Consider the following 25,451-nt stretch of genomic DNA (forward strand, 5'->3'; position numbering starts at 1 on the left):
CCTCCCTAGAGGACATCACTAGAGTGATGGCTTTTTCTTCCTGAAAAAGTGACTGGCTTTTTCTTCCTGACAGCTTTCTCACAGCTATTGGGTCACTAGGTCTGTTAAGACATGATACCATGAGATATCCGGGTAGCTTTCTTTTTTCCAGGCTGAAATACCTTTCCCCTCAGCCTCTCCTCCTGCAACATGAACTCCAGAACCCTCCCTTGCTGGCTCTTCGTTCAACTCACTTCAGGTAGCATTCCAGAGCACTCCCAGTCAAATAACTAGGGAGAAGACTAAAACAAAGGCTGAAGCCTTCACGGAGCACAGGATTTTTCTTGAATTAAATTGAAGATACCAAGTTAAAAGAAAGAACATGTAGATATGTGTCCATTTCTTTGGAAACTATTCTGGAGACTTACTACTAAGAAGGGTGTATGGTAGATGCATTCTTCCTCATCTCTTTCACATTTTCTGGTTGGCTCCAGAGGCATACTCAGCTGCATGTAGGAAATGCTGATTTTAGATAATTCCCTATACAGCAAGTTGACAGCTTAAAATCATGGGAGACTGTTCTTATTAACTACAGTTTAATAATTTGTTCCAAATTCCTACATTTGCAGTAAAAAAATTTCAGAACTGAAAAATGCTGTCTTCATTCAGAGAAACAAGAGATGAAGATACCCATATACTCAGAGCACTGCAGGATTGTAACTCGCATGAAATCTGTTAATAGTTTGCAAAGTTTAAAGTAGTTTAATTCCTATGCAAGAATTGACAGAATTTGACAACTATCTATGTAACTATTTCCAGTTAGAATATTTTATTCATTAATTCATAAAAAGTACTTAGTAGAGGAGTTTTGAAAAAGCACTGCCATAATGTTCTAAAATCAATTCATTTTTGCCTTCTCTAAACATGAAAAGTAAAACCTCCCAAGGTCTTTTTCTGTGTAAAATATAATGAGTCAAATGAAGTGATTTAAGACAAGGATTGTCAATCAAACCAGAAAACAGTCTAACCGATAATTTACTTATTAACTATTTTAAGTCATATGAGTGAATTAGAAGAGAAGATTTACTAGAGATTCAAATGTGCAACAAATTTTCGTAATTGAAGCAGCATGATTTCTTCACGCTTATGGTAAGAAAGTGATCTTTTCATCCTCACTGCAACTATGAACAATATCAACCTTTCACCACATTCACAAAAATAAAGTGCTGACTTTGAAATATTTTAAAATAAGAGCAGTATGATTGAGCCATCTAGGTTATAGCTGAAAACATAATATGCAATAGAAGCTTTCTGAGGAAATTACAGTCTTAAGCATTAGTATTTTTTCTGTATATTCTGCTTTTACATTATACTATGAAAGAGGTCATTACAGTAAAGACGAGCATGGAATTGGAAAGGAATCTAACCTTATGAGGGGAAATAAAAACCTCCTTGTGTTGAAGCCTTTAATGTTTGAACCTAATGCAACTGAAGTGCCTCATCAATCCAGTGGGATGACTGTGTACTGGCACAAAGGAGAAGGTACGAACAGGCAGAAGACACAGGCAGGGCTGTAGCAGTGACAACTTTTGTGAGTTTATACTGTTTTCAATGTGTATGTCAAATCTATTAAAATGCCATTAAATTTAAAAAAAAAAAAAGTTGAGCTGCTTCTAATCTAGGTTTAACCAGGGCCCCTGTCCATTTCACTGCAAAGCCATACAAAAGTTCATATTGCACAAAGAATAAATGTTCAGGGATGAAAACAACACCTTTCAATTGTGGTGCAAGTTCATGCTGCTGTAAATGCCTATGGAATTACCCTGCTAGAACTCAGCATCATACTGATTTTAAATGAGTTAAGACTGCAATGTTGCCAAGAGGACACATTCCCCCACACACAGCTTGTGCTGACATTCTCCTGCTTCTCTTCTCATTGCATATATTAACTTAAGAGCTGTTACAGCTGATCCAACTTACTCTATATTTACAAGAAAAAACAGTGTCAGTGCAATAGGAGAGATGGAAGCATGCAGTCAGGACAGGGAGAAGGGCAAAACAGATAGATGAACCTTGTTAAAGCAGAAGCCTTGCTTGCCTCAATGCCACAGACAGCAGTTCAACACTCTGAGCTTTAACAGGCTGGAGTATTTTCAGCAGGATGAGTTCTCTGAGCAGCCAACATTGTACAAATGAGGACACAACAACAGGCAGCAGCACTAAAAAGCCTGAAAGGAAGAAGATGGGATTGCCTTCCAGAGCACTGGCAGTTTAAATTGTCTCACAGTGTTCACTGAAGTGTACTTGTAGATTGTACACAATTGCTATTGTTAAACTGGAGAAGTTTCTCCAAGACAGATGTGCTACTTCTCAATATACATTTATCAAAACACTCTAACTTGACATCTATTTGCCCCAAAACACATAGTTTTTTCCAATAAATTAGCTGTTATAATCAAAAGATACAAGTTATTTCTCATATTCTTTCCTATAGCCTCAAAATCAAATCAGAAACTTTGACTGCTACAAGGTAAACAACGAAAGTAGTCTTGGTTACACAGTGTGGATGAATATAAATATAACGACAAATCACAAATTTCAGATCACAAACAAATCACATCAGGGTTAAAATGAAACTTTTGCTGAGTTATAATGAGATTATAACTTTTATGAGTTATAACCAAATGGTAAAGGGTAAGAAAGCCCTTCACAACACACATTACTGAAGATGGCTTGAGAGAAGTGTTTAAAGTACAAACATTGAGAACCCATCCCAATACATACAGACTGCAGATTCCTAAATGCAGAACAGAAGAATGAAAATCCAGAGCTGCAATATAAATAACCATTTTTCTGCTTAAGAGCAATTACACTTTTTTTAGGAGATGAAAGCTGCGCCCTATACATAGCTAAGAGTCTCTAAGGCTGAATAGCTGCTTTGGTTTTAGAAATCCAGAAAGAAGTTTTAGCACCCCTTCCTTTCTAAGACCATCTAGTAAACCTTCTCATTCTATCCCTGTGGCCTGTTCCTGAAGGCAGTTTCTGACTGATGTCATAGAACACATGAATGTAACAGTAATCTTATAAAAGTTGATAGACAGGAATTATCTTTCTACTGTTTCTTTTAAGTACAAAAATGAATCCTGTCCTTGAAAAAGTGCTTTTACCACTGGTGCATTACAGAAAAGTGGAATACTAACACTTTATTCTCTTCTTTAGAGTTGCAGAAAATAGGAAAACATAATCTAGAGAGGATCAGAAGTGAACCAAAATATCGTCCCGCTGTCCACATTCACGTTCAGACACTTCTATACAGGCTAGTCTATACATTATTTTTTTATTGTATTCATAATTCTACATGCACTACCTCTGAAGTAAGAGCATATAACATTCTTGATTCCACCAGAGGACAAAACAATTAGAATGTAAATGTAGCTTGTTATTATAGAAGACCTTTATTGAACCTTGCTTTTAATCTAAACTGCTATATAAATTTACAGTTTTGGAATAACTTAAACACTTTATTCAGTTCAGGAACATTTTTAGGTGAATATTTAAGCATTGTATTTCATTAAGCGAATTTTGGATTTAGTGAGAGCTGAGAAAAGTCTTAAATACTGTATCTACTTAATTTCTGCACTTACTACTGACTATGAAAGAAGACTTTATTCAGGAACAGTCATGAAAAACAGCTTAGTAGAACACTCTTTGCCCATATAATGTAAAAGAATTCTGGAACATTTACTACAATATTTACAGTCATATATGCACAATGGTAATCAGTTAAGACTCTACACTAAGAGTTTAAGACTAACTACATGCTTGCACCAAAGGCTATTAATCAATACCTCATTGTTTGACCTGGAGATGCCAAATACGTTTAACCCTATGCCTTATCATGCTGTTAACAAAAAGAATTACCACGTTGTAACTAGATATTCCTGCTGTGCTTTCAGCCCTCCAGTCAACTCCCAAGCCTTCCATGAGAACTTCATCAATGATGTCAACCTCTGACAAGTGAGTACTTAATAAATCTAAAGCTCCATTTAAAAAGTAGTTGGATAGGTAAAAAGCAACTCCCATTTCTGCACAGACAGCATGGCACTGAGATATTCATTTTTTGCACAGCAACTGGAAATTATTCTGGTGGCTGCCTGACCGCAGGTGGAGCTTTTCCAAAACAGAGCCCCGGCACTCTGAATCTCCCAAGACCACTAAGAGTTTCAGAGCTTCCAACCCAGTTATGAGTAGAACGTGTGCAGCAGGTCAGAACACTGTGAACCTGAGCTCTGACAGGCTGAGACAGCAGGCAAGGGGGCAGGTGAGCAGGGCAGAAATGAAACACGTTGCCCAGAGGGGTCAGGCAATTCCTGATGTTAGGAGGTTTCACAGTTTAGCTAGGAAAACCATCACTGACCTGATCTGAGTGTTGGTGACAGGCCCACTTCAAGTGGGAAGTTGGGTTAGATGATTTCCAGATGTCCATGACAAAGAAAACAATATCTGTTATTCTGTGAGTAGCTGCAAAGGCAGCAGATTTACCTGTGTGCAGTTGCTTAATGACAGTATCACATGATTGAATGTTCTGTTCATGTTTAGGAAGTTAGAAATGCAGCCATAAAAGTTAATATTCTATAAATATTTAAAAGCAAACCTGAATTCTGATTAAACTCATAGTTAGTTATTTTCACAAGTCACAGTTCCTTTTTTAAAATTAAATATGTATTTCTCAAACTCCACCGAAATGGCTGATTCTTCTAGACAAAATCATCTTCTACATATGTAGGTGTAAACAACCATGTGCAAATATCCATTAGTTGAATTTTTTCCAGAGAACAGGAAACATATTTTAAAAATTAATCCTAAAGGCTGCTGAAGTATTATAGTTCATTCCATGCATTGCTAGAATAAAATCAAACAAACCAAGCCATCTTTAAAACAAAGGGATTTTTTGGTCATGTTCACCTTGTGTTTTTCCAAGTAAGGTGAAATATGTTGTAGTTTTACTAATTAGGAGAAAGCTTTTTAGCTTTTTTTTTTAGCATTTAGTAAAAGTCTACAACTTTTACTCTATTTAACATTTCTTTAAAGACATGCTTGTTTGGGTTTTTAAGAGGATGTTCTTGCAGAAAACAACATCAGAGAGACTGCACCAGGAAGATCACTTCAGCAAAACAATGAGAAATAATGTATTTCATAACAGCTGTCAGAATACTCTAGATTTAAAAAAACCCTTGAGGACTCAAGCCTTTGCTAACACCTTGAACTGTGTCCAAATGAAGAATACAATTCAGGAGTTTAGGCAGAGATGTATGGTAATATTACCTCATCCACTCACATGCTGAACATCTCTACTCTGTACTAGTTGAAGCTTTTTAACTCCTAAATTCTGAAAAAGGTATACAAATAAGACAGAATAAAGAGATTTGAAGGGCCTTTACAATACTATTTTAACTCCCAAGCCTCCAAGTTCACAATTAGAAATTGTGACTGTGACTTGTTGGATCGATTTCTGTCTTTGAACTACGAGTTGGAGAACTAACGTTTGTTTGTTTAGTATTCTCCTAGATAGTGTGGAAGCTTTTCGTTATATTTCCAAGCTTGTTTTAAGAAATCTACTCATCTATTTTCCAGATCTCCGCAATCCTATGTGACATTCACACCAATTTTATACACTATGCCAGTGTATTAAAACTTTTGAGAAATACTGCCTTACCACTTGACAGCATTTTGCTGAGTGGGAGGCATTAAGCCTCACACACAATTCCACAGGCTGACACTTTAACAGGATGTGCATTTCTAACACAAAACCATACAAAAAACCCCCCAAAAACAAAAAAACCCCAAACTTGTGGCACCAAAGTAAAGCACTTGGTGAAAGCATCACAACTCCCACAGGCACAGAGATGATTACTGCACTTGCGGTAATACTATTGCAAAGTCTGAGGGTAATTTCAGCAACCAGCAAACTCCAGATAAGGCATTAGCAACTTGCACACCTTCCAGACATGTTTTATAGCTCTAACTTGCTATGCTTCTTGGACAAGTTGAGTTAATTAGTACCACCTCTATGCTAGCAGCAAACATACCACGCTGTTTTTCATCATGGCTTTAATACTGAAACCCTCACAGGCCTGCTGCTTGTCCTGCTGCTGGTCCTTCTTCTCCCGCCGCTGGGGCCGCCTGTCACCGGCGGGTTTTGAGGGACCCGGACGCCCCTCCTCCATTACCATCTCCCCACCGGCGCCCACGACGGACCAGATGCAAATAACGGACTGGAAAAAACAAGCGCACATCAGCGTCCCGAGCCCGGCGCCTCAGAGCAGGCAGCAGGTCCAGCTTCGCTCCCTCCACAGCCAGCGGCATCCTCACGGGCCGTGCCGCGCCTCCCGCGCCCCTCACAGGCCCCCTTTGCCTGCCCCCCGCCCCCAGCCCCCTTCGGCATCCTCCCAGCTCGTCCCCCCCGCACTCCGCCGCGTCCAGCCCTGCATCACCACCTGATGTCCTTGTCCCCCGGGGCGTCCTCGCCCCCGCCCGCCCGCCCGCCGCTGTCTCCCCTCCGCTGTCTCCCCTCCGCCTCGGGCCCTGCGGGTCCCTCTCGGGCTCGGTTGGGCACCTGCCGGCGCGCGCGCTCCCCCGGCCGCGCGGCCGTCGCCAGGCAACGCGTCAACAACCCGCCGGGGGAGCGGCGGGGCGATCGCGGGTAACCCCGTCGGCACCGCCCGGTCCCGCACAGCTGTACCTACCCCCGGTGCAGCGTACACCGGGGCGGCGGACAGCAATTAACGAGAAAGTCATTAGCGGTGTGTGGGGGAAAGGTGAGGCGATGACGCGCGAAGAGCGTGTGCGGGTGTGAGCCGGCCAGGAACTACGCTACCCAGAGAGCCCAGCGTGCGCCTCCACCTCCCTCACTGAGGCGCATGCGCGTTCAGGGCCGGCCCACCCCTCCGCCCGCGGTCGCGCGACCCCCCAGAGCGGCTGCGGGGGGAAGCGCTCGAGCGGGGGGCGCGGCCGGCACGTGCGCGCGCGTGCACGCGCCGCCCCCCTCCCGCCGCCGCCATGATCGGTGAGTGAGCGCGTCAGGCGCGCCCGGATGCGGGTCCGCCCTTTCCTTCCCTTTCCTTCCCTTTCCTGCCCGCCCCTCGCCTTCCGGCCCCCGCGCTGCTGCCGCCGCGGCCGCTGCTGTGGTCCCCTCTGCTGTTGTCGCCTCTGCTGTCGCGTCCGCGGCCCCGGGGAATGGCTCGGGTCGCCTCGGCTCCCGCCCGTCTCCCCCGGTGCCTCGGCAGGGCGGGGCGGGCTGGGGCTGCCCTCGGTCTGCGCCCGCTGCTTAAAGCGCCTCGGTGTTAACCACCTGCAGGAGCCGCGGGGGCCAGAGTGCTGGGAAGGGGCACTGCCCGCCTGGTTTACCCGCAGGAGAGGGGCAAAAAGTCTGGCCGGGCCTTGTGACTGAGGTCGTTTTTAAATCGCTTTTTATTCTTTCTCAGTATATTGTAAATGCTTCTCGGCAGGGTTTGTGCGATCGGCGAACTTTTTTTTGGCCTTGCCAGCATGAATACGTGTTATTAGTCTGGCGCGGTTCCTGGTGGCGACCTGCAAAAGAAGAAACTTTTGACACCTCCTGGTGTTGGGGGTGTGACCCTTTGGTCCTTGAGCTGCTTTCTGTGCCATCCAGTGCTGCTGCCAAGCGTGACTCGGTTGTTTCAGCAGTGGATTTTCCTCTCTTCCTTGAAAGATTAATCCATACCTGGGGAGTTCAGAATTACGGGATCCGTTTTGTAGCTTTCCTATTTATTACACATTTCATCTTGCTTTTACTTACTCAGTTTTGAGAATTATTTAAATTAAAACCTATAAAATGTAGTGGATGCACATGCATTTTAGCAACTTTTTGCTGTCCCCGGGCTTGCTGTTTTATCATCAGTATTGGTGTCATAGTTGCTGTCTACTTAAGATCTTATCAAGTTGAAAACTGTGCATTTAGTTGTGAAAATATTTATTGGTTTTTTTTACAAGAATGCTGTGGGTCTTTCAAGCATTCATTTTTTTTTCGTAGCAGTATATGATTGCAGGTGTATAGCTAATGTTCTTTCACCTTTGCTAAAGCTAAAAAGAAGATAATAAACAGTTGTCTGGTATTTTCACTCTGTATACATATTAATGCAAATGATCTCTTCCTAGTTGTGGAATTTTTCTTATAGGACTTTGTAATTTGAGCTACTTCTATCTGATGTGGTAGAGAACATTTTAAATTTAAGTCTTGGCTTAAGCAAAGCACAGAGGGTCGGGTGCTTTTATTTTACAATGTCATCTGCTGATCTGATGTATTGCTGTAGTATGTAAAATACATGTGTTTGCAGAACTGCAGTGTGTGTTTGTTTTTGAATCCTTCAGAAAAGTAAGTGGAGTGTACCTAAGGGACTGCCCGTGTGGTTACAGAGCTGATGCCTCTAGCTTCACACTGAAATCTAAATATTTACTTACTGCTCATGAATATAAATGCTACATGACTGAGGAATGATAATTTTATTTTCACTGTGGCAGACGGAAACATTTGTGAATATTGATTATGAAATGTACAGACCAATTAGTTGCAAATTTAAAAACGCAGCTTTACATGAGTTGGAGCTGCCCTGGTTTAACCCCAGCTGGCAGCTGAGTACCACACAGCCTCTGGCTCAGCCCCTCCTCCCTTGCCTAGCAGCAGGCAAAATAAGAACAGTTTAATAATTGAAACAGAGTAATAAAAATACTGATAAATGCTAATGATGATGATAATAGTAACGAAAATGAGAGAGAGGAATAAAACCCAAGAGAAACAAGGGACGCAGAATAAAATTGCTCACTGGTCACTGACCAATGCCCAGCCCTTCCTCCAGACCAACTCCCACCAGTGTGGTGTGGAATATCCCTGTGGCCATTTTGAGTCAGCTGTCTCCCAGTTTCTGATGCACCTCCTCACTGACAGAGCATGGAAAACTGGAAAGTCCTTGATTTGGGCTAAGCACTGTTTAGCAACAACTGAAACATCAGTGTGTTATAAACCTTATTCTCATACTAAATTTGAGATGCAGCATTGGACCACCTGCTAAGAGAAATTAACTCTATCCCAGCCAAAATCATGACACCCTCCCCCACCCCCCAGAAATAAAAGAATTTTCTTCAAACTGTGTGACGTGGAGACCCAGTCCAATATCCTGCTTTGAGAATTTGTGAAACTCTCCTCAACGCTTGCGAGCTGGGAATGCCGTATAAAAATTTGGGGGCAGGAGGGCAAGGGTGAGATAATCATCTGCCCATTTTTTAACCTGAGTATTCAAAAGAATTTTTTTCTGTGAAACACATGGTATATTTTCCAAAACTATTCACAGTTTCATATCTCTAGAAATGTCTTATGTCCTCATAAGTTAATGCCATAATATACTTGTACACATGATAATTCCTTTAATTGATTTTTAAATTTTCTATCTTCTTTCTTTTTTCTGTTTGTTTCTCACAGACCAGGTAATATAGACTTGTGCACATTCAGGTTCTTTACATAGTAATTTGAATCTGGACTGAGCTAGTTAAGTGACATAGCTTGTCATAGCTCTGCTTAGGGGCATGGTAGGTTTGGGGAGTTGTTCAAGGTGAGTTTTTTAAGTTTATTCTTTATTTTATTTATTTGCTTACCATTGGATCAGCTGAAAACTGGTGTTAGTGGAAGTGACAACCTGCAGTTGGATTGGCTGATCTATTTCTTAGTCAGTTTCCAGATGTTGTAGTTCATGACTGTCCCAGTCCTATATTTTGATCAGTGCTAAAATAATATAAAGATGGATGATCTTACAAAATAAGGATAAAAATCCATCAGGTTTATCTGATGTAGAAAAATGCATTGGTATCCTTTTGCCTGTTTTATTCTTGAGCCTGGACAAGATGGAGAAAGAATTATTGTTCACTTTTTGAAGCAGACTGAAACCTGCCTGATTGTACTAAACTGGCTTTTAAGCTGTAGCTCTTGTGTTGCATCATTTTTCTTAACCAGCATGTTCATGTCTACATTAATATTGTTAAAGCTTGTCCCAGGAGAAATTGTAGCACCAAAGTTGTTTTTTGAAGCATATGGAAATAACTGAAATATTTGCCATGATATTCCAAATTCTCTTAAGATAACTAGAGACAAAGAATCATTTGAGTTCTCCAGCTATCACTCAAATATTGAATTTGATGACAGTGAACTTAAGGGTAGAAATTAATGAAGCATTAATAATGAAACTGCCTTTTATTTCATGCCCTTGAGCAATTTGTACAGTGGTAGCTGGTATTTGTGCTGGTAAACATGCATCTTTTCTTGAACAAGGCAGTCTTATTAATGATTTCTCATAAATTCAGACAAAAGATTGCATAAATAACTTGTCACAGTTATGATGCATTAGGTACACATGGTAGCTTTATGTGGTGTCTTTTTTACAGTGGCTACATGCCTATAAAGGATAAGCCACAAAATCATCAGCAATTACTTCTCCATATATCACAATGGCTTCCAAAACAGTGGCATCGTAAATTATGTGCTTCAGAGAAATTAACTCTGCTGTTTTCCTGGGTTTTTATTTCTAACTATTTTTTTTTGTTTTTTAATAGCAGAAGCTCGCTCTTGGACTTCAGAACTATTTGAGGCTGTCTGCAGAATGTAACACCTCTATTCATGCTAGCATTTTCAATGATGGAAATTTTAAAACTCTGACTCTAAAACTATTCAAAAGCTTTCATGCCCTCTGATAATCTCTGAAGTTATAACATTATATGTCAGTATTTTCTTCTCCATTTACCTTTGAAATAGGGAAAACAATGACAATGATATAGACATATCTAAAAAGTATGATGGGTCATTGCCCATTAAACATGTCCAAAATAAATTGTCTGGATCCTGCAGTTTTTACCATACCTTTTGGCTGTATTCCTGTTCTGATTGTTGAGGAAGACTTGATTTTCTATCCTTGGCTGGTTTGAGCTAAGTTGAAGTTACGAAAGGCAGGTGGTTACCAAGTGAACATTTTCACTTAATAGCAAGTGCCTTGTTATTAATGTCTTCCCTTTTTAACCCTGATTTTGGAAATCTGACCTATGGAATTGTGGTCTTGTTTGTGCTTTGTTTTATTCCATGGGTTTTATTCTTCTTTCAACATTTCCTTATGATTTGTGGACACAGTTTGTTTTTAACTCGAAGCTCTAAGCCTAGACCCCTCAGCCAAGAAATGAAAAAAGAAAAGGATTAAGAAGTTGATTTATTGTTAAGGAATTTCTGAAGCTGATAAAGATGAATGAATATCCTAATTGAGGAAAGAGCTTGTCATTACATGGCGGTTTAAAGGACAGCAAGGTTATAATGTATTAATGTGTAGAAAATGGAAGTACAGCTTTTTAGAGAGCAGTTGCAATCAAAAGCTGTTGGTTGTGCTGTTTTTTGTGAGGATGGTATGAACAATGTATTTGTTGCCACAAAAGTTGGACATCCTCCTTTGCTTTAGTTTATCTGCTGAGAGTGGGATTTTGTGTACTATGTAAAAGTAGGCTTGTGCACTAAGCTTGATGTTGATGACATAGAAGGACACTGAAGCAAATTCATTTGCATTTGTAAATTGTTTGCGATACATGAAAACCACAAACAAAAAACCAAAGTTGTCTTTCCAGTAACAAAAATGTTCTTGCTTTGTACACCACTGTTGTGATGATTAGTGTGATTATTGTTTTGTTAAAAGTAAAACTTTTCTATATTATGATGTAGTTTCCTACTTCCTTTTATTTGTTTGGTGGATTTTTTTTGTTTGCTTTTTGTTGGGTTTTGTTTTTTTCAGTGTCTTCCTGTCTGTGCTACTGTTTTCTATATCTTTTGTTTAGCATTTCTAAATGTCTTGCTCTTAGTTCATTGATTTTTTTTTTTGTTTAATTAAATTTAGCCAATAGAACTGTCTTGTGTCAGATCTAATACTTCAGATTTAATAACTTTCAGTGTATAGACCTAAGGATGTTTAGCTAAATTCACAAGAATCACAAAAAACTGAGATGCCTGGGCTTTTTTAGGCCCATTGTGTGAGCTATTTCTCTAAGACATCCTTTCTGTCAGAAGGAACATTTAGACCCTCAAAGTTCGAGGAATAGTGTTCATCTGCTTTTTGTCATAATAATTTTACATGTGTATTTTCATTTTTTTTAAATGTGCCAATCCAGTAACGTTTTGGTAATGTGCTTTGATGTCATGGCAGAATTATTTTCCATTTTCTTCATTGGTCTTAAACTAAAGGACTGTTCAGCTGGAAATAAAAGTGGTTCATATTGGACATCATATTACATCTCTGGCATATGGTTCTCCTTTCAATTTATTTTTTAAATTTTTTTTTTATGAACTGAAATACTTTTGGTACATTTATGTTTACATTTTTTCCCTTTTCTGATTACAGTGTCCTCTGTGGAATACTCTCAGTGGAAACATATGTTCAGAACTTCAAAGTAATTACGCTATTACTAAAAGCTTCATAATTAGATTACTGAAACTAAATGTTGAAGAAATTTGATTTTCTTTTATCCAGTCATATCAATTTCATTCCAATCTGCTTTTTGGCTGATTGAAGCAACATGGTAGGACAAAGTCAAAGCCTAAGTAGAATTTCTTAAGATTGGCATAGACCAGTTCCAAAAGAAGAAAAGGGAGCTTAGAGCAGTGTTTAGTCTGAGAGCAAGATTACAAAAAAAGAAAACATATATTGCATAACATACAATTTTAATAGTAAATTTTTAGTGGTAGGTACCTCTGCTTGGAAAACTGGATTTGAATAATTCAAGCATGACCTTGTCTCTTTGTGGTAACTGACCCTTTTTCTCACAAGTAATGGGTCCAGTTTGTGTCTAAGCTACTTTGTTTACAAAATGTTGCCCTAATTGCCTGTTATCTTTCTTTAAGAGTGAATTTGTTGTTGTGATGAAATGGGTGTAGCTTGTGTTGAAAAAAGCTGTTCACTGCCAGGAACTGCTACAGTCTAAGATATTCATGCAACATCAACAACAACCAAAAATCCCAACAACAAAAAACCTAGTTCTTTCATTTTGCTCTAGCACAGTTCGGGCACAGTACTTTAAAAATATTTAGTCAGATGTACAAGAAGTCATCAAAACCTGTAACTGTAGAACTATACCTCATCTACCTTTTTTTTTTTAGCTCATCTGGAAAATATGGGGTCTTTTAAGAACAGGAGGTGTTATCTTAATGATCCTGAGCAAAAACACTGTCTGTTAGGTCTCACAAGACCCTGGTATATTGGTCTGTTGACTTGCTTCATATTTTTTCTTCAAGCTGTATGAAGCTACAGGTTAACCTTTAAATTGATTCCTTTTTAGTCACTTTACATAATTTTAGAATATTTTATTCACACTAACTCTGCTACTGTTTGAGATTTGACCTTAGCTTGGTGTGTGCTTTATGTGAGCAGTTGGTGTTCTGAGGCATATAAATTTGAAACTTGGTTAATGATTAATGTTTTGAATTTTTACATTTTTGTGGTTTGTTTTCATAGTCTACTTTTCATTCTACCTGCCCTTATTATACACAGTAAAATAGCAGATGAAACTGAAAAGTTTCTTTTACAGTACTTCTAACAATTTCCATTAGAATTATCTTGATGGAAGCAAATATCCCATCTGGTTTACTTTTTAACACAGCAAAACTCCATAGTGAGCTGTGTGCTGGAGCCTGGCTGAATTCCATACAGCAAGGCTCTTGGCCCTAAGCAAGATGAGCACAATCTGTTTCCCTTATTTCTAATAAAGGAAAAGGAGAGGTTTTTCATTTGCTTCTTTGTTGCATTATGTTTACATTTTATGCCTCCTTTTCTTAGAATAGCTGCTTTCCTGCTGTTATCCTTTTTTTTTTTTTTCTTTCAGTACAGGTAAAATGAAAACACATTACAGCCTTATAAAAGTACGGAGTGCTGCTCTGAAATGACATTAAAACTCAAAAATTTCAAGTATGGCATGGTGCTTTGGCCACATCAATCTCATAGAATACCTGAAGCTCAGGAGAAGTACTTCTGTAGCTTTTTCCATTGTCTTATTCCTCAAATAAATACAAGACTTAAGTAACATTACTAAAATCAATCAGTCACACAGTTGATCCTAGCACTGCTCTTAAAGTTTACCTGTGCTGTCCAAATGCAGCTTCCTTAGCCCATAACTTTATGTGCCCATTTGTACCTGAGAATTATTGAGTCACATATACTTAATACCGGCTGATTTTACTGTGGGTGTATGCAACTCTGCTTAGGAGTTACGAATTTGCACCTCTGAATTAGGCTCAGAATTAAATTTGCTGGTTTTTGTTATAGATATGGAGACAAAAATAATTCCACATTTAAAAATAAGCTTCAGATACTTTAAAATTATATTTAAAACTATACAGTTATTGTAATATTACATCAAATAAGTGAACATTTACTGTATTAACATACTATCGCTTTTGCAGAGATTTTGAATTCTTGGGTAATATCCTGATGGAAAGTCATGTAACTTGCATTAAAGTTACATGCTGTTTTGGGACACTGGCTTCTTAAAATTGTGTCATGAAAACATCTGTGATTTTTTTATTTTCCTTCTCATTTGTTTAGAGATTTACATTAAAAATGCCAACTAACACTCAAATACTACAAATAATCCTTGTTTGTGGTATCATTTGTATTTGGTGACAGACTTGAAATGTTTCTCATGTTGTACTCCATTTCTGAAAGCCTGGCATTTCCCTACTTTGATCTGTCAGTGGCAACAGGTCCATTCCTGATTTTTCAATATTAAGAAGTCAGTAGTTCTTTTTAATGTAAATAAAATTGAAAAAAATAAGCACTCTCAATAGGTAATAATAGAACTATTGCTGTAATTCTGGTAAGAACCTAAGATGTCCTTGTGTAACACTATGTGCAATGAGTATTTAGTGCCAATTCATGTTTCATTTCACGTGTTATATTAGAACTGTTCATATAATCAGTTTCCTGAACTAGGAAAGAAGAGAGTGGGCAATAAACCAATTTAGGATACAATTGCAACACATAAAAAATGCAGTAGTTGATTTCATGTGAATAAAACTTGAAATTTAGTTCCGTTCTAGACACGAATTAAAAGAGGCAGCCCTTTGAGGATAAAGGACTGTGCACAGGGAGCCTTTTAATTTACTTTGCCAATTGTGCAAAGGGGTCATTACGATAAAAAAGTCAACGTGTGTGGGTTTCTTGTTCATTTAATCTACATGAAACTGTTGTGCATATCTACTTGCTGTGTGTGGGTTGCTAAAGAATCTGACTGTTAACAGTGATGTTGCAGTCAAATAAGAAAATGCTGATTTCTTCAGAAGGCAAGTTTGCATCACTCCTATTGGTTTCCGTATGGATTTAAAAATCAACTATCTTGGAAGAAACAAGTGTCTTTTTGACAAGGCTTCTCTACTGTTTCCTCCATAGGACAGTAATGAAATTCTGTTTGTCTTTGGTGTTTATGTCAGGAAACACAACCTTCCTGGGCTACTGTATTACTGAGTAGGGAGTGAGGGAGAGACACCGGGGAATTGTTACCATGTAGATACAAAATCAGTACCCAAAAGCCTGACCTTCTTTGTTTTCCCCAACATTATCAGGACAAATTCATCTAAAGTTTGTCTTTAAAAGTATGTAGATAATATATCTATGGGATGATGATACAGCCACAAAGACAGCCTCCTTCCTTCTATTTTGAATGTACAGCAGTGAACCACTTGCACTCACAGAGGCCCCTGCACCTCTGAGGCTTTGCCCTTTCAAGCTTTTATCTGTGTTGGACGCTGACTGCAAATTACAACAAGCCACTCAGTAATACCTTATTTCTTAATACCAAAATGTGCTTGGGGGGGACAAAGTAGTTAAAACATTAACTGTGTTGTTCTCTCGTTACTTTAAAAACTTAAATATGGATTTTGGATTTTCATACAACTAGCATTTTTTGTGCATAGGGCATTATTTTACTCAGAGAGCAAACTAAGCTTTTGAAGTGGACTTACTTGCATTCTTCGCCAGAATTAATTAAGTTCGTAAGGATAAAGCTGATTTTTCCATGGTGGTTTACTGATGCATCAAAGCTAATTTTTCCATTGAGTAAATTACAAAATGAGTGTCTAGTCCCTATCTTAATGTGTTTATATTGAAGACCATTTTTTCCTGAATCTGTCCATCTAGTTAGCCCTGTACATTGAAATCCAAATGCTACTAATACATGACATAATTCTGTAAGAACCATCTATTGTGTGACCATGAAGTCTTGCGGTCTTTATGTATCCTAATTGGCGTCAGTATGTTTTACTATAGTTAAAAGTATTCCAATTCCAAATCATATTTTTGTATCATAGATATGTTTAATGGGATATACTTAGTTTAATCCTTAATTGAAGTAAAATATTCTTAAAATGGTCTATTTCAGAGTAATGAGAGCATAAATAGCTTTTATGCCGTGTAGCTAAATTAATGGAAATGTGACACTTCAAATCTGCAGATAAACCAAATGTCATTAGATAGATGAAATTTTGTTGGTTTTACTTATCTATTAATTTAACATCAACTTTTAGGAAGGAATGTGGAATTCCAGATTTAGCCTGGAAATTGTAAGGATTTAAATTCTTTAGGCTTTTAGAGTCCATGGTTTGTGGTAGGTGGCTTCTCATTTTGATTGTAACACTGTTTTTCTGACTTTCCCTGTTAAGTTATTTCAATAAGAATGATGCCCTAAGAGTGATGCCCCTGTAGTGAACTAAGGAAGTTGCCATGAACTGTTAATAACAGGCCGAGTTGAGTGTGATTTTATAGCCCCTTAAGGAGTTGGAGTAATGTACTCTGTAAAACCATTCAGTTCACCTGATCTTTACACTGGAAGCATCAAAAACATATTCCTACTTGTTAACACTAAAGGGGGGAAAAGGTGACTTGGGAATGTATAATTTTGTGCATCATTGTTTAGCCCTCAATTATTTTTAAAAACCACGAATGTCTTAATTTCAACTGAAAACAGTAAGTGCATGAAGAACTGTGGAATTGGTGAAATGCACAAAATTTGTTGCCATTTAAAATACCTAATAATTAATTTTTATCTCTAGAATATTACTTTTGAAATTACTTTAATAAAATGAGCTTTTTCTTAGCTTTATTAATATTTGGCAATATTTCCATATTTTTCAAAATTTTTTTAGTGATTTGTCACTTAACTGTTTAACTTAAAAGCATAATGATCTTTAATATCCAACTTCAATTTGGCTGGTCACCAAAAAGTGTAATTAAAGAGTTTGTGTGTTCAGCACTATCTGCCACTTAGTGCATGCTGCCTCACCTGCAGTAGAGTTGGTACTGGGCCGTAACAATCTTTGCAGTGCTAGTTTGCACAAAATCTGTTTAGTTTTCTCGTAAGATGCTGAATGTTTCATGTTCCCTGCATTAGTTAATGTAATTTATAATGGCTCATGGCTGTAAGCTATTCTTACATAACTGTTAGGAATCAAATTTTGTTTTTACTGCAGCAAAACCTTATACTTCTTTTTAAGCTACTTAAATTTTGATAATATGGTGTAGTTTATACATATATTAGAAACAGGTACATTTCTTACAGAGAAAGTAATTTTATAATATATTTACCCTTGCTGGGATTTGTATTCTGTCTGTTTTTACAGTATATTGCAGCTTCTAGGTCTCACAAGCTACATTCAATTTTTTCACATTACTACTCCATTTACAAATGTGCTGAAACTTCTAACATGTAAATCAACAAATATTTCAAACAGGAAAAATGCTCATTTAAGAAAAAAATGTTGCCCTGTGTTAGTGGGGTACCTTAGTGTTTCCCTTTTGGGCACTTAAGACTATGAAATTGTATTCTTTCAAATCCAGCTAACAGGTTGATGTACCTGCGTGCTTTTCTTGAGTAGTTGTATTGATTTCAGTGAGGGGAAACACCGGAACTATACAAATAGTAAACTGCTTTCAGATTTTCAAAGAGGTGAAAAATGCTTCTTAGTTGGTGTTACATTTGGTGTAAGTGTATATTAGAAGCAAAGGGCACATTAAAATTAGGCATTGTTTTTATAGGCTAATGCTTTAATTAAGTTTGTAAAATAGTGTTTAAAGGTAAATTTTAATTTCATTTTCTTTTTTAAGAAAAAAGCACTGTTCATACCAAATCATAGGCTTCCACTAAAAAAAGTGTTTCTAAAACACTTCTTGTTGCAAGGAACGAATATAATTACATATGTGCTTTGGACAGTCATGTCCACAATCTGGAAAGAGAATTAGATTGTACCTTTGTCTCATTGCTGAAACAAATCTGTTACAGCCTTGGAGTAAGGTCTGAGAGAAATCAAGACCGTGAGGTCAAAGAAATTTGTGTACTTCAGCAAATAAAATCAGTCTGGGTTAGCCTTCATAATATATTGGTTAAATATACCCTGCTTATTTGAAACAGAATCTATTAATTTGGAATTGATTGGAGCATCTTCACACACTGATGAGGGTAAATCTAGAAAATCAAATTGAAATTGCAGTGCAAAATATACAAGTGAATATAAGCTGCAAAGCATGGTACAGCCAATGACACTTTTTCTTAAGCATGATGCATGTAGGTAAACATCTTTAGTTAGATTTCCTTATTTATGTTAAGCTGTAAGAACAGTAAGAAAGTGTAAATGAGTTCATTACTAACTTCTTTGATGAAGTCTGGATCACTTAAACAGTTACCTGCTTTTGAATAGGTAAGTATGAATGATAGCAAATAAGGGAAGCAAAAGCTATTTTTAAAAACCTGGATATATTAATATTTTTTATTCTACTATAATTTCAGGATAGACTTAGAATAAATTTTAGTTTGTTCTTCAGAGATTCTGTCTCATTCAGTTTACATTCATTTTGCCACTGTAATTTTTCCTTATTAAATGTCTCAGACTGTGCCTACCTTGTTGTGTCCTGTTGAAATCTGATTTGAAATCAGTGTATATCATCTTGTCTTTGATGATAAACACCATGGTACTGGAATGTTTCCCTAATAATTCCCTCACTCCTTGAATCTGGCTTTATTTTCTTTTAATATTGCATTACTGGAATATTTATTTTTGTATATTTAAAGCCCAATAAAGAGAAAAGGAATTGAGTCAAGGTCGTTCAATAGGAAACAACAGGCAATCTAAATAATGAACTGCCCTACACAGCTTGCTTTCAATATGCAGTCTGCTTATACTCAGCCATAAGCCATAAAACTACATCTGTCCTGTAAGCATCATTTTAGTGTCATGCAAAGAGAGGCATAAGTAGCTGAATTTGATACATTTTTCTTTTTTTAAACTTGAAAATTAATAATAAAAAAATCCCCCTACTTTAAGAATTCTGGCTATGAACACTTGTTACTGGAATAGTTACAGAGCTGTGTGTCAAACTTCAGGAGAAAAGTAATTTTAAACTATCAGAAATGTATAATGAAGTCTGAAGTGCTGTTCAGATGACACCAACAGTGTCAAAAGTACAAGCAGAGAATTTTGGTTTCTCTGTATGCATTGCACCTTGCTGAGGGGACCTCAGTTGGTGAGTCTTGGGTGTGGAGTATTAGCCTTCAAACTAATGTTTCCGCAAACTTATAAGTTATGCTAGTTAACATACTCCAGGATTATAAAAAGCTAGAGCTTTTAGAATGTATTGCATTTTTAGAAATATCGAGTGCTCAAATTTGTGATAAAATGCTGCCTTCTCTTGTTAATTTTATCCTGTATTTTCAGGCTTCCCAATTATGTGGTTTGCTCTTGTGCACCTCTGTTCTCATAGGCTCACATTTGCAGGCAAATTCACATACCAAGATGGTAGAAAGAAATTTAAGACAATTTCTTAAATTTCTGGATTTAAGAAAAAGGATGGGAAAGCCTGGAAGCATGCATGCTGTCCTATCCAGTCAATTTCACTTTTTAATGAAAGTGCAAAGTAATGTCTTCTAAAAATTTTTGTGTTTAGATTGCAAATATTTGGCGTAAACTGATAAGCAGTCAAAACTAGTTATCTAAGAGGTATGAACTACTTAACAATTTCTATTTACATCGTAAAGAAAGATGGCCACATTAGCAGTAACCTTATAGGTAGTATTGGCAAGGTAGTGATTAAAATGGTTCACTTTCTTAATTCTTTGTTTGGGTAGGTCTTAGTAGTTGGAGCAATTTGCAGAGATTTCATTAGAAGGGAAGAGCTTAATCCATTGCAAACTTAGTAAATATTCTTGTTAACTCTAGATCCTTATAAAAAGAAGGTTGTAAATGTTAGGCTAGTGCTCACCTGCCTTATGATGACAGAAATTCCTGCCTGAATACAAGTGAAATCAGAATGTTGCTATAGGACACGAGACAACATGATGCAGACACACTGCTGCTCTCAAGACAGGAAAAAAGGGAAGTTTATTTTCTGACTCCAACATTTATAGATTTTCAAAGGTAACAGGAAAAAAGGGCAGTTTATTTTCTGACTCCAACATTTATAGATTTTCAAAGGTGACAGAGGATTGGAGGGTGAAAGTGCTACCTCTCCAGGGACACTGGACAAACCAACAGTCCATCAGGGTTCTCCTCCTCCATAAAGGAATGCAAAACAATAAGTTGTTTACAGAAAGTGTGTGAGAAAGTTTGATACAAGAATGCAAACATCAGAAGGCTTAGAAAATCTTAAAAAATCAGGGTGACATCAGAACACATATTTCAGCAAAGGTCCTGAGTTAACCTTTTTCCAAGCATTTTGGAGAGGGAACGATAGTTAATTATTAGAAATACACACACCTGCACACACACACATGTGCGTGAGTGTATCTATCTATATATCACAAAACATGCTGAGTTGGATGGGATCATCAAGTCCAACTCCCAGTCCTGCACAGCACTATCCCCAAGAGTCACACCATTTGCCAAAGACCTTTGTCCAAATGCTTCTTGAACTGTCAGGTTTGGTGCTGTGACTACTGCCTTGGGGAGCCTGATCCAGTGCCCAACCACTCTCTGGATGAAGAACCTTTTTCTAATATCCAGCCTAAACCTCCCCTGACACAACTTCAGGCCATTCCCTCAGGTCCTGTCCCTGCTCACCACAGAGCAGAGATCAGAGCCTGCCCCTCCTGTTCCCCTCATGAGGAAGCTGTAGCTGCAGTGAGGTCTCCCTCAGTCTCCTCCAGGCTGAACAGACCAAGTGACCTCAGCTGCTCTTCATAGGGCTGCTCCTCAAGGCCCTTCATCATCCTTGTTGATGTACTCTGGACATTCTCTGAGAGCTTAAGGTATTTTTTACATTGTGTCACCCAAAACTGCCCCCAACACGGGGGTGAGGCTGCCCCAGAGCAGAGTGGGGCAATCCCATTCCTTGCCTGGCTGGTGGTGCTGTGATGCCCTTAGGATAGGATTGGCTCTCCTGGCTGCCAGGGCACTGCTGACTCTTGTTCAACTTGCCATCAACCAGGACCCCCAGGTCCCTTTCTGTGGTGCTGCTCTCCAGCATCTCATTCCCCAGCCTGTCCATACATCCCAGGTACCGAATCCGATACTTTCCCTTGTTGAACTTCATACAGTTGGTCATTGCCCAGCTCTCTGACTTGTTGAGGTCTCTTTGTGGGGCCTCCCTGTCCTCAAGGGACTTAACAGCTCCTCCCAGTTCTGTACCTCTGTGAACTCGCTCTGTATCCCTTCCAGTCCTGGGTCCAAGTCATTTATGAAGATTTTGAAGCACATAGGCCCTGTGCAACACCCCTAGTGACAGCGTCCCAGTCTGATATCACCCTATTATCTGTGAACTCGCTCTGTATCCAGTCCTGTGTCCAAGTCATTTATAAAGATTTTGAAGCGCATAGGGCCAAGAATGGAGCCCTGTGCAACACCCCTAGTGACAGCGTCCCAGTCTGATATCACCCTATTCACTGTAACCCTTTGTGCCTTACCCATGAGCCAGTTGCTCTCCCATCATGTTTATAGCTGTGTGCTGGGCAATTTGTCCAGAAAGATCCTGTGAGAGACAATATCACATGTTTATCCAGCTGTGTGCTGGAAAATTTGTCCAGAAAGATCCTGTGAGAGACAATATCAAGTTTTACTGAGATAAGAAAGATTACATCTACTGGATTCTCCTGATCAGCTAAGTGTGATGATAAAAGGAAATCAGGTTTGATAAGCAGAACCTTCCTCTCTTGAAGCTATGCTGACTCTAACCAACAGCTGCATTGTCCTCCAGATGTTTTTCAACACCTTCAGTATCTATAACTTTACCAGGCACTGAAGTGAGACTGACAGACCTGTAGTTAACAGTTTATGACACATAATGGCTAATATATCACTTTCACCATGATATTTGCAAAATTTTTAAACTGGAGAGAGTTAAAATCTCTCCAGTTTTTAACTCAAAGTTAGTTTGTGCATGTTAACTTAAACTTTTTTTTCATAAAGTCAGCAAAATATCTAATTTCATTTAGCAGTGCCAGTAGATGATGTATTAGAGTGACTGAGCATTCTTTGGTCTGCAACTCAGTTTGCAGTTTCACAATATAGCTAACTTGTTCAAATGGTAGGCAAAACAAAAAAACAGCTAAATTATCTCTTCCAGCACCTTTTACATGCCAGTACTCTCATTTGTCTCATTCAGTGCTGAGCTGATTCAGGTGTTCATATTTTCCCTTTTGTTCTAGTTGTGGTGAGTTTTAGCTCCTTGACCTGGGCGATCTGTTCCAGTGCCTCGCTGCTCGTGTAGTGAAGGATTTCTCCCTAAGGCCTAATCTCACTCTGCCCTTTTTCAGTTTAAAGTTATTTCCCTTTGTCCTTTCACTACACTCCCATGTAAAAGTGACCCTCCATCTCTCTTGTAGGCCCCCTTTAGGTAGTGGAAAGTGCTGTAAAGTTTCCCTGGAGCCTTCTGTCTTCCAGTCTGAATATTCCCAACTCTCTCAGCCTGTCCTCCTGAGAGAGGCTCCTTAATCCCTCCATGGCCCCTTAATCATCTTCATGGCTCTCTTTTGGACTTGCTCCAGCAGGTCCTATTCTTCCAGTGTTGAAAAACCCCAGAAACTGGGTGCAGTACTCTAGGAAGAATCTCATCAGAGAGGAGTAGATGGGGAGAATCACCTCCCTTGACTGCCTGGCCACTGTTTCTGAGGCAAGCTAAGAGTTGTTCCTTTAAACACAATAGAATCCGGTATCACTTGTCAGAGCTTTTCTGGGAGATGCTTCAAAGCCACTGAAGAATTTCTGTCATTATTTAAGCCTGTTTCAGAAATTTCTATTTTGCGTTCCCAGTACTAGGTGTAGTTAACACTGAATTTTACAGACATCTGCCGAGAATTGCAAATGAAAAATTAGTAAATAGTAAATTATATTAAATGCTCTTCTTGGGAGATACAAATGGAACACTTGTAGAGAAGCACTTCTGATTTTTGCTGTTGCTTTATTGAGTCATATGCTGTTTAGCCCCTGCAAAATTAAAGATAAAAATATCTTTTTAACCTATAAGGTGTTTTTTTTTTTAAATAAGAGGCTAGTAAGAGTCTGCATAGGATTGAATGGGTATCCAGCCATGCAGCAGTCTGACTTCAGATACTGATGTGGTTATTAAATATTCATTTAAAAGTTATACAGTTTTTAATGAAATAATTGAATATTAATCTGCTGTTGAGGCAGTCTTTGCTCTACCCTAAATTTGGTTCTTACAATGGTAGCCTTTCCATTCATTGTGGCTCCGGCTTATAGTAGAAGGAATTAATTAAATCTTTGTGGCCTTTTTCCCTTTTCATTCACTTTAGGACTCAATATAAAATTCAGTTTATTTTGTTGCTTTTCTTTGACATTAGCGGCTATTGCATTTTCTTCATTTTGCACCTGATTTCTAAAACAATTAATGCATTAATCTTCTAATGTTTTACCAGACTTTCTTGTAACATTGCTCAGAATGCCTTTGATTAGACAAGTGTTTATATCTTGTATAAATAAACAGTCTTAGTATCTCCTAATTTCTCCTCACGTGGACATGTAAAATCCATGCAGATTTTTCTTTCTCCTAAGATATTAACCTAAAATATTTTAGAATTTTCCATTTGCTTTACTAATTTTCCCCTATTGAAAGAAATTATAATTCTGCCCTGGCTTGTAACGAGAGTTATCACAAGACCCCTTAAATTCACGTATTTGTATTGTGCTTTTAAGATTTGGCATTTTATCATTTTATAGTGGGAAATTACTTCACAGAATTACTGTCCATATTGAAAACTGGAATAGAAGGTCAATTTTTTTCTGTTAAGCTCCACTTCCTTCTTTGCATTCAGCCCATGCCCTGTTTTTGTACTCATTGATATAAACAGCCACAAAAGAAAGGGTGGACTGCTTTAAATCAGGATGTAATGCCTATATAGGCTAGTGATGCATCCTGAACTTATTATATATGAACCCACAACAATCAGTATTTCTAAGAAGCAACAGAATAAGTGGTGATGGAGAGAATTTCTATGTCCTATAGGCTTTACACTCATGCAGCAACAAAGATAATTTAATATGCAAAAATACAAGCATATTTAAATAATGCTCCTTGGAAAGACAAGAGTCCATTGTACATACGTACACAGGATCATTAGAAGTTAAGTGAGCATATCTTCATATCATGTGTTTGAAATTTTGTAAGGTCCCTGTGACGATGATGTGAGCAGTTAAAAGAAACTGGTTGTCTTATAATGAGATGACAATTGATTCCTTAATATTGGTTACAAATTATGATGATTTTTGAAAACTCTGTCAATATTCTGGATCACTTTGAATATTCTGACATATGTTCAGTGGCATTGTAAGGAATGTGAATTTCAAAGCCTCCAATTATTAAGAAATTAATTTAGGAATGATGCAAACGTTTCAACTTTCTCCTCTAGGATTTCCCTTTTACTGCATGAGAAAACGTCATTCTAATATTCCTTTTTCAGTTAGCAGTTTCTTTTATTTTTTATTTTCTTTTTCCTGTTTAATAAAATTGATGTGGTTGAAACTGAAGTAAGACAGGTGCCAAACCTTGTTCTTAATTTCAGCTCAGCAGCCTGGGTGGTCGGAGTACAGGAACTTGACCCCTTTTTGTTGCTGTACTGTGTGTTTCTCCCCTGTGAAAACCAATACAATCTGCAAAGCCAGCATAGATAAAGAGCCCTGGAGGGTTGTGGTATAGTAGCAGGACTGTTTTGTGACCATGTTCTGAAGGCAGACCGCAGGTGACAGTATTATTTACTTTTGTTGCTTGGGGTCCAAAGAGAGAATAAATTGCTATTGATTTTTGAGACATTACAGTGAGGTGTCTGAATGCCTGCAGAATCGCTGGGTGGTAGGACAGTCAGAGTCTGCATGGAGACTGCTTTGGAAATCCTTTTCCCCCCCATTGTGTTGGTTTGTTTTTTTCTTAATTTTCAGAACCAGCTGCTAG

At 38.3% G+C, this 25,451-nt stretch overlaps 2 protein-coding genes across 7 annotated transcripts in view; one reads left to right on the plus strand and one right to left on the minus strand.

Annotated features, from left to right (window-relative positions):
• The window catches only part of PACRG (parkin coregulated), a 214,331-nt gene extending 207,495 nt beyond the window's left edge, over positions 1 to 6,836 (minus strand). Inside the window, exons 1-2 of one of the 6 annotated variants that reach the window (XM_039718874.1) lie at positions 6,726 to 6,836; positions 6,069 to 6,254 (exon numbers count right to left, since the gene is read on the minus strand). In XM_039718874.1, coding sequence (XP_039574808.1) covers positions 6,069 to 6,212 — 144 coding nt within the window. In that variant the 5' untranslated portion in view covers positions 6,213 to 6,254; positions 6,726 to 6,836. The other 5 variants (XM_039718873.1, XM_039718876.1, XM_039718877.1 and 2 more) reach the window with 5 other exon arrangements.
• A 73-nt stretch (positions 6,837 to 6,909) lies between these two features.
• Positions 6,910 to 25,451, plus strand: part of PRKN (parkin RBR E3 ubiquitin protein ligase) — a 687,026-nt gene continuing 668,484 nt past the window's right edge. Inside the window, exon 1 of the mRNA XM_039718871.1 lies at positions 6,910 to 7,045. Coding sequence (XP_039574805.1) covers positions 7,039 to 7,045 — 7 coding nt within the window. The 5' untranslated portion in view covers positions 6,910 to 7,038. The remainder of the gene's footprint in view (positions 7,046 to 25,451) is intronic.

This window comes from Passer montanus, unplaced genomic scaffold (assembly GCF_014805655.1).
Source record: "Passer montanus isolate IOZ18808 unplaced genomic scaffold, ASM1480565v1 scaffold40, whole genome shotgun sequence".
NCBI lineage: Eukaryota > Metazoa > Chordata > Aves > Passeriformes > Passeridae > Passer > Passer montanus.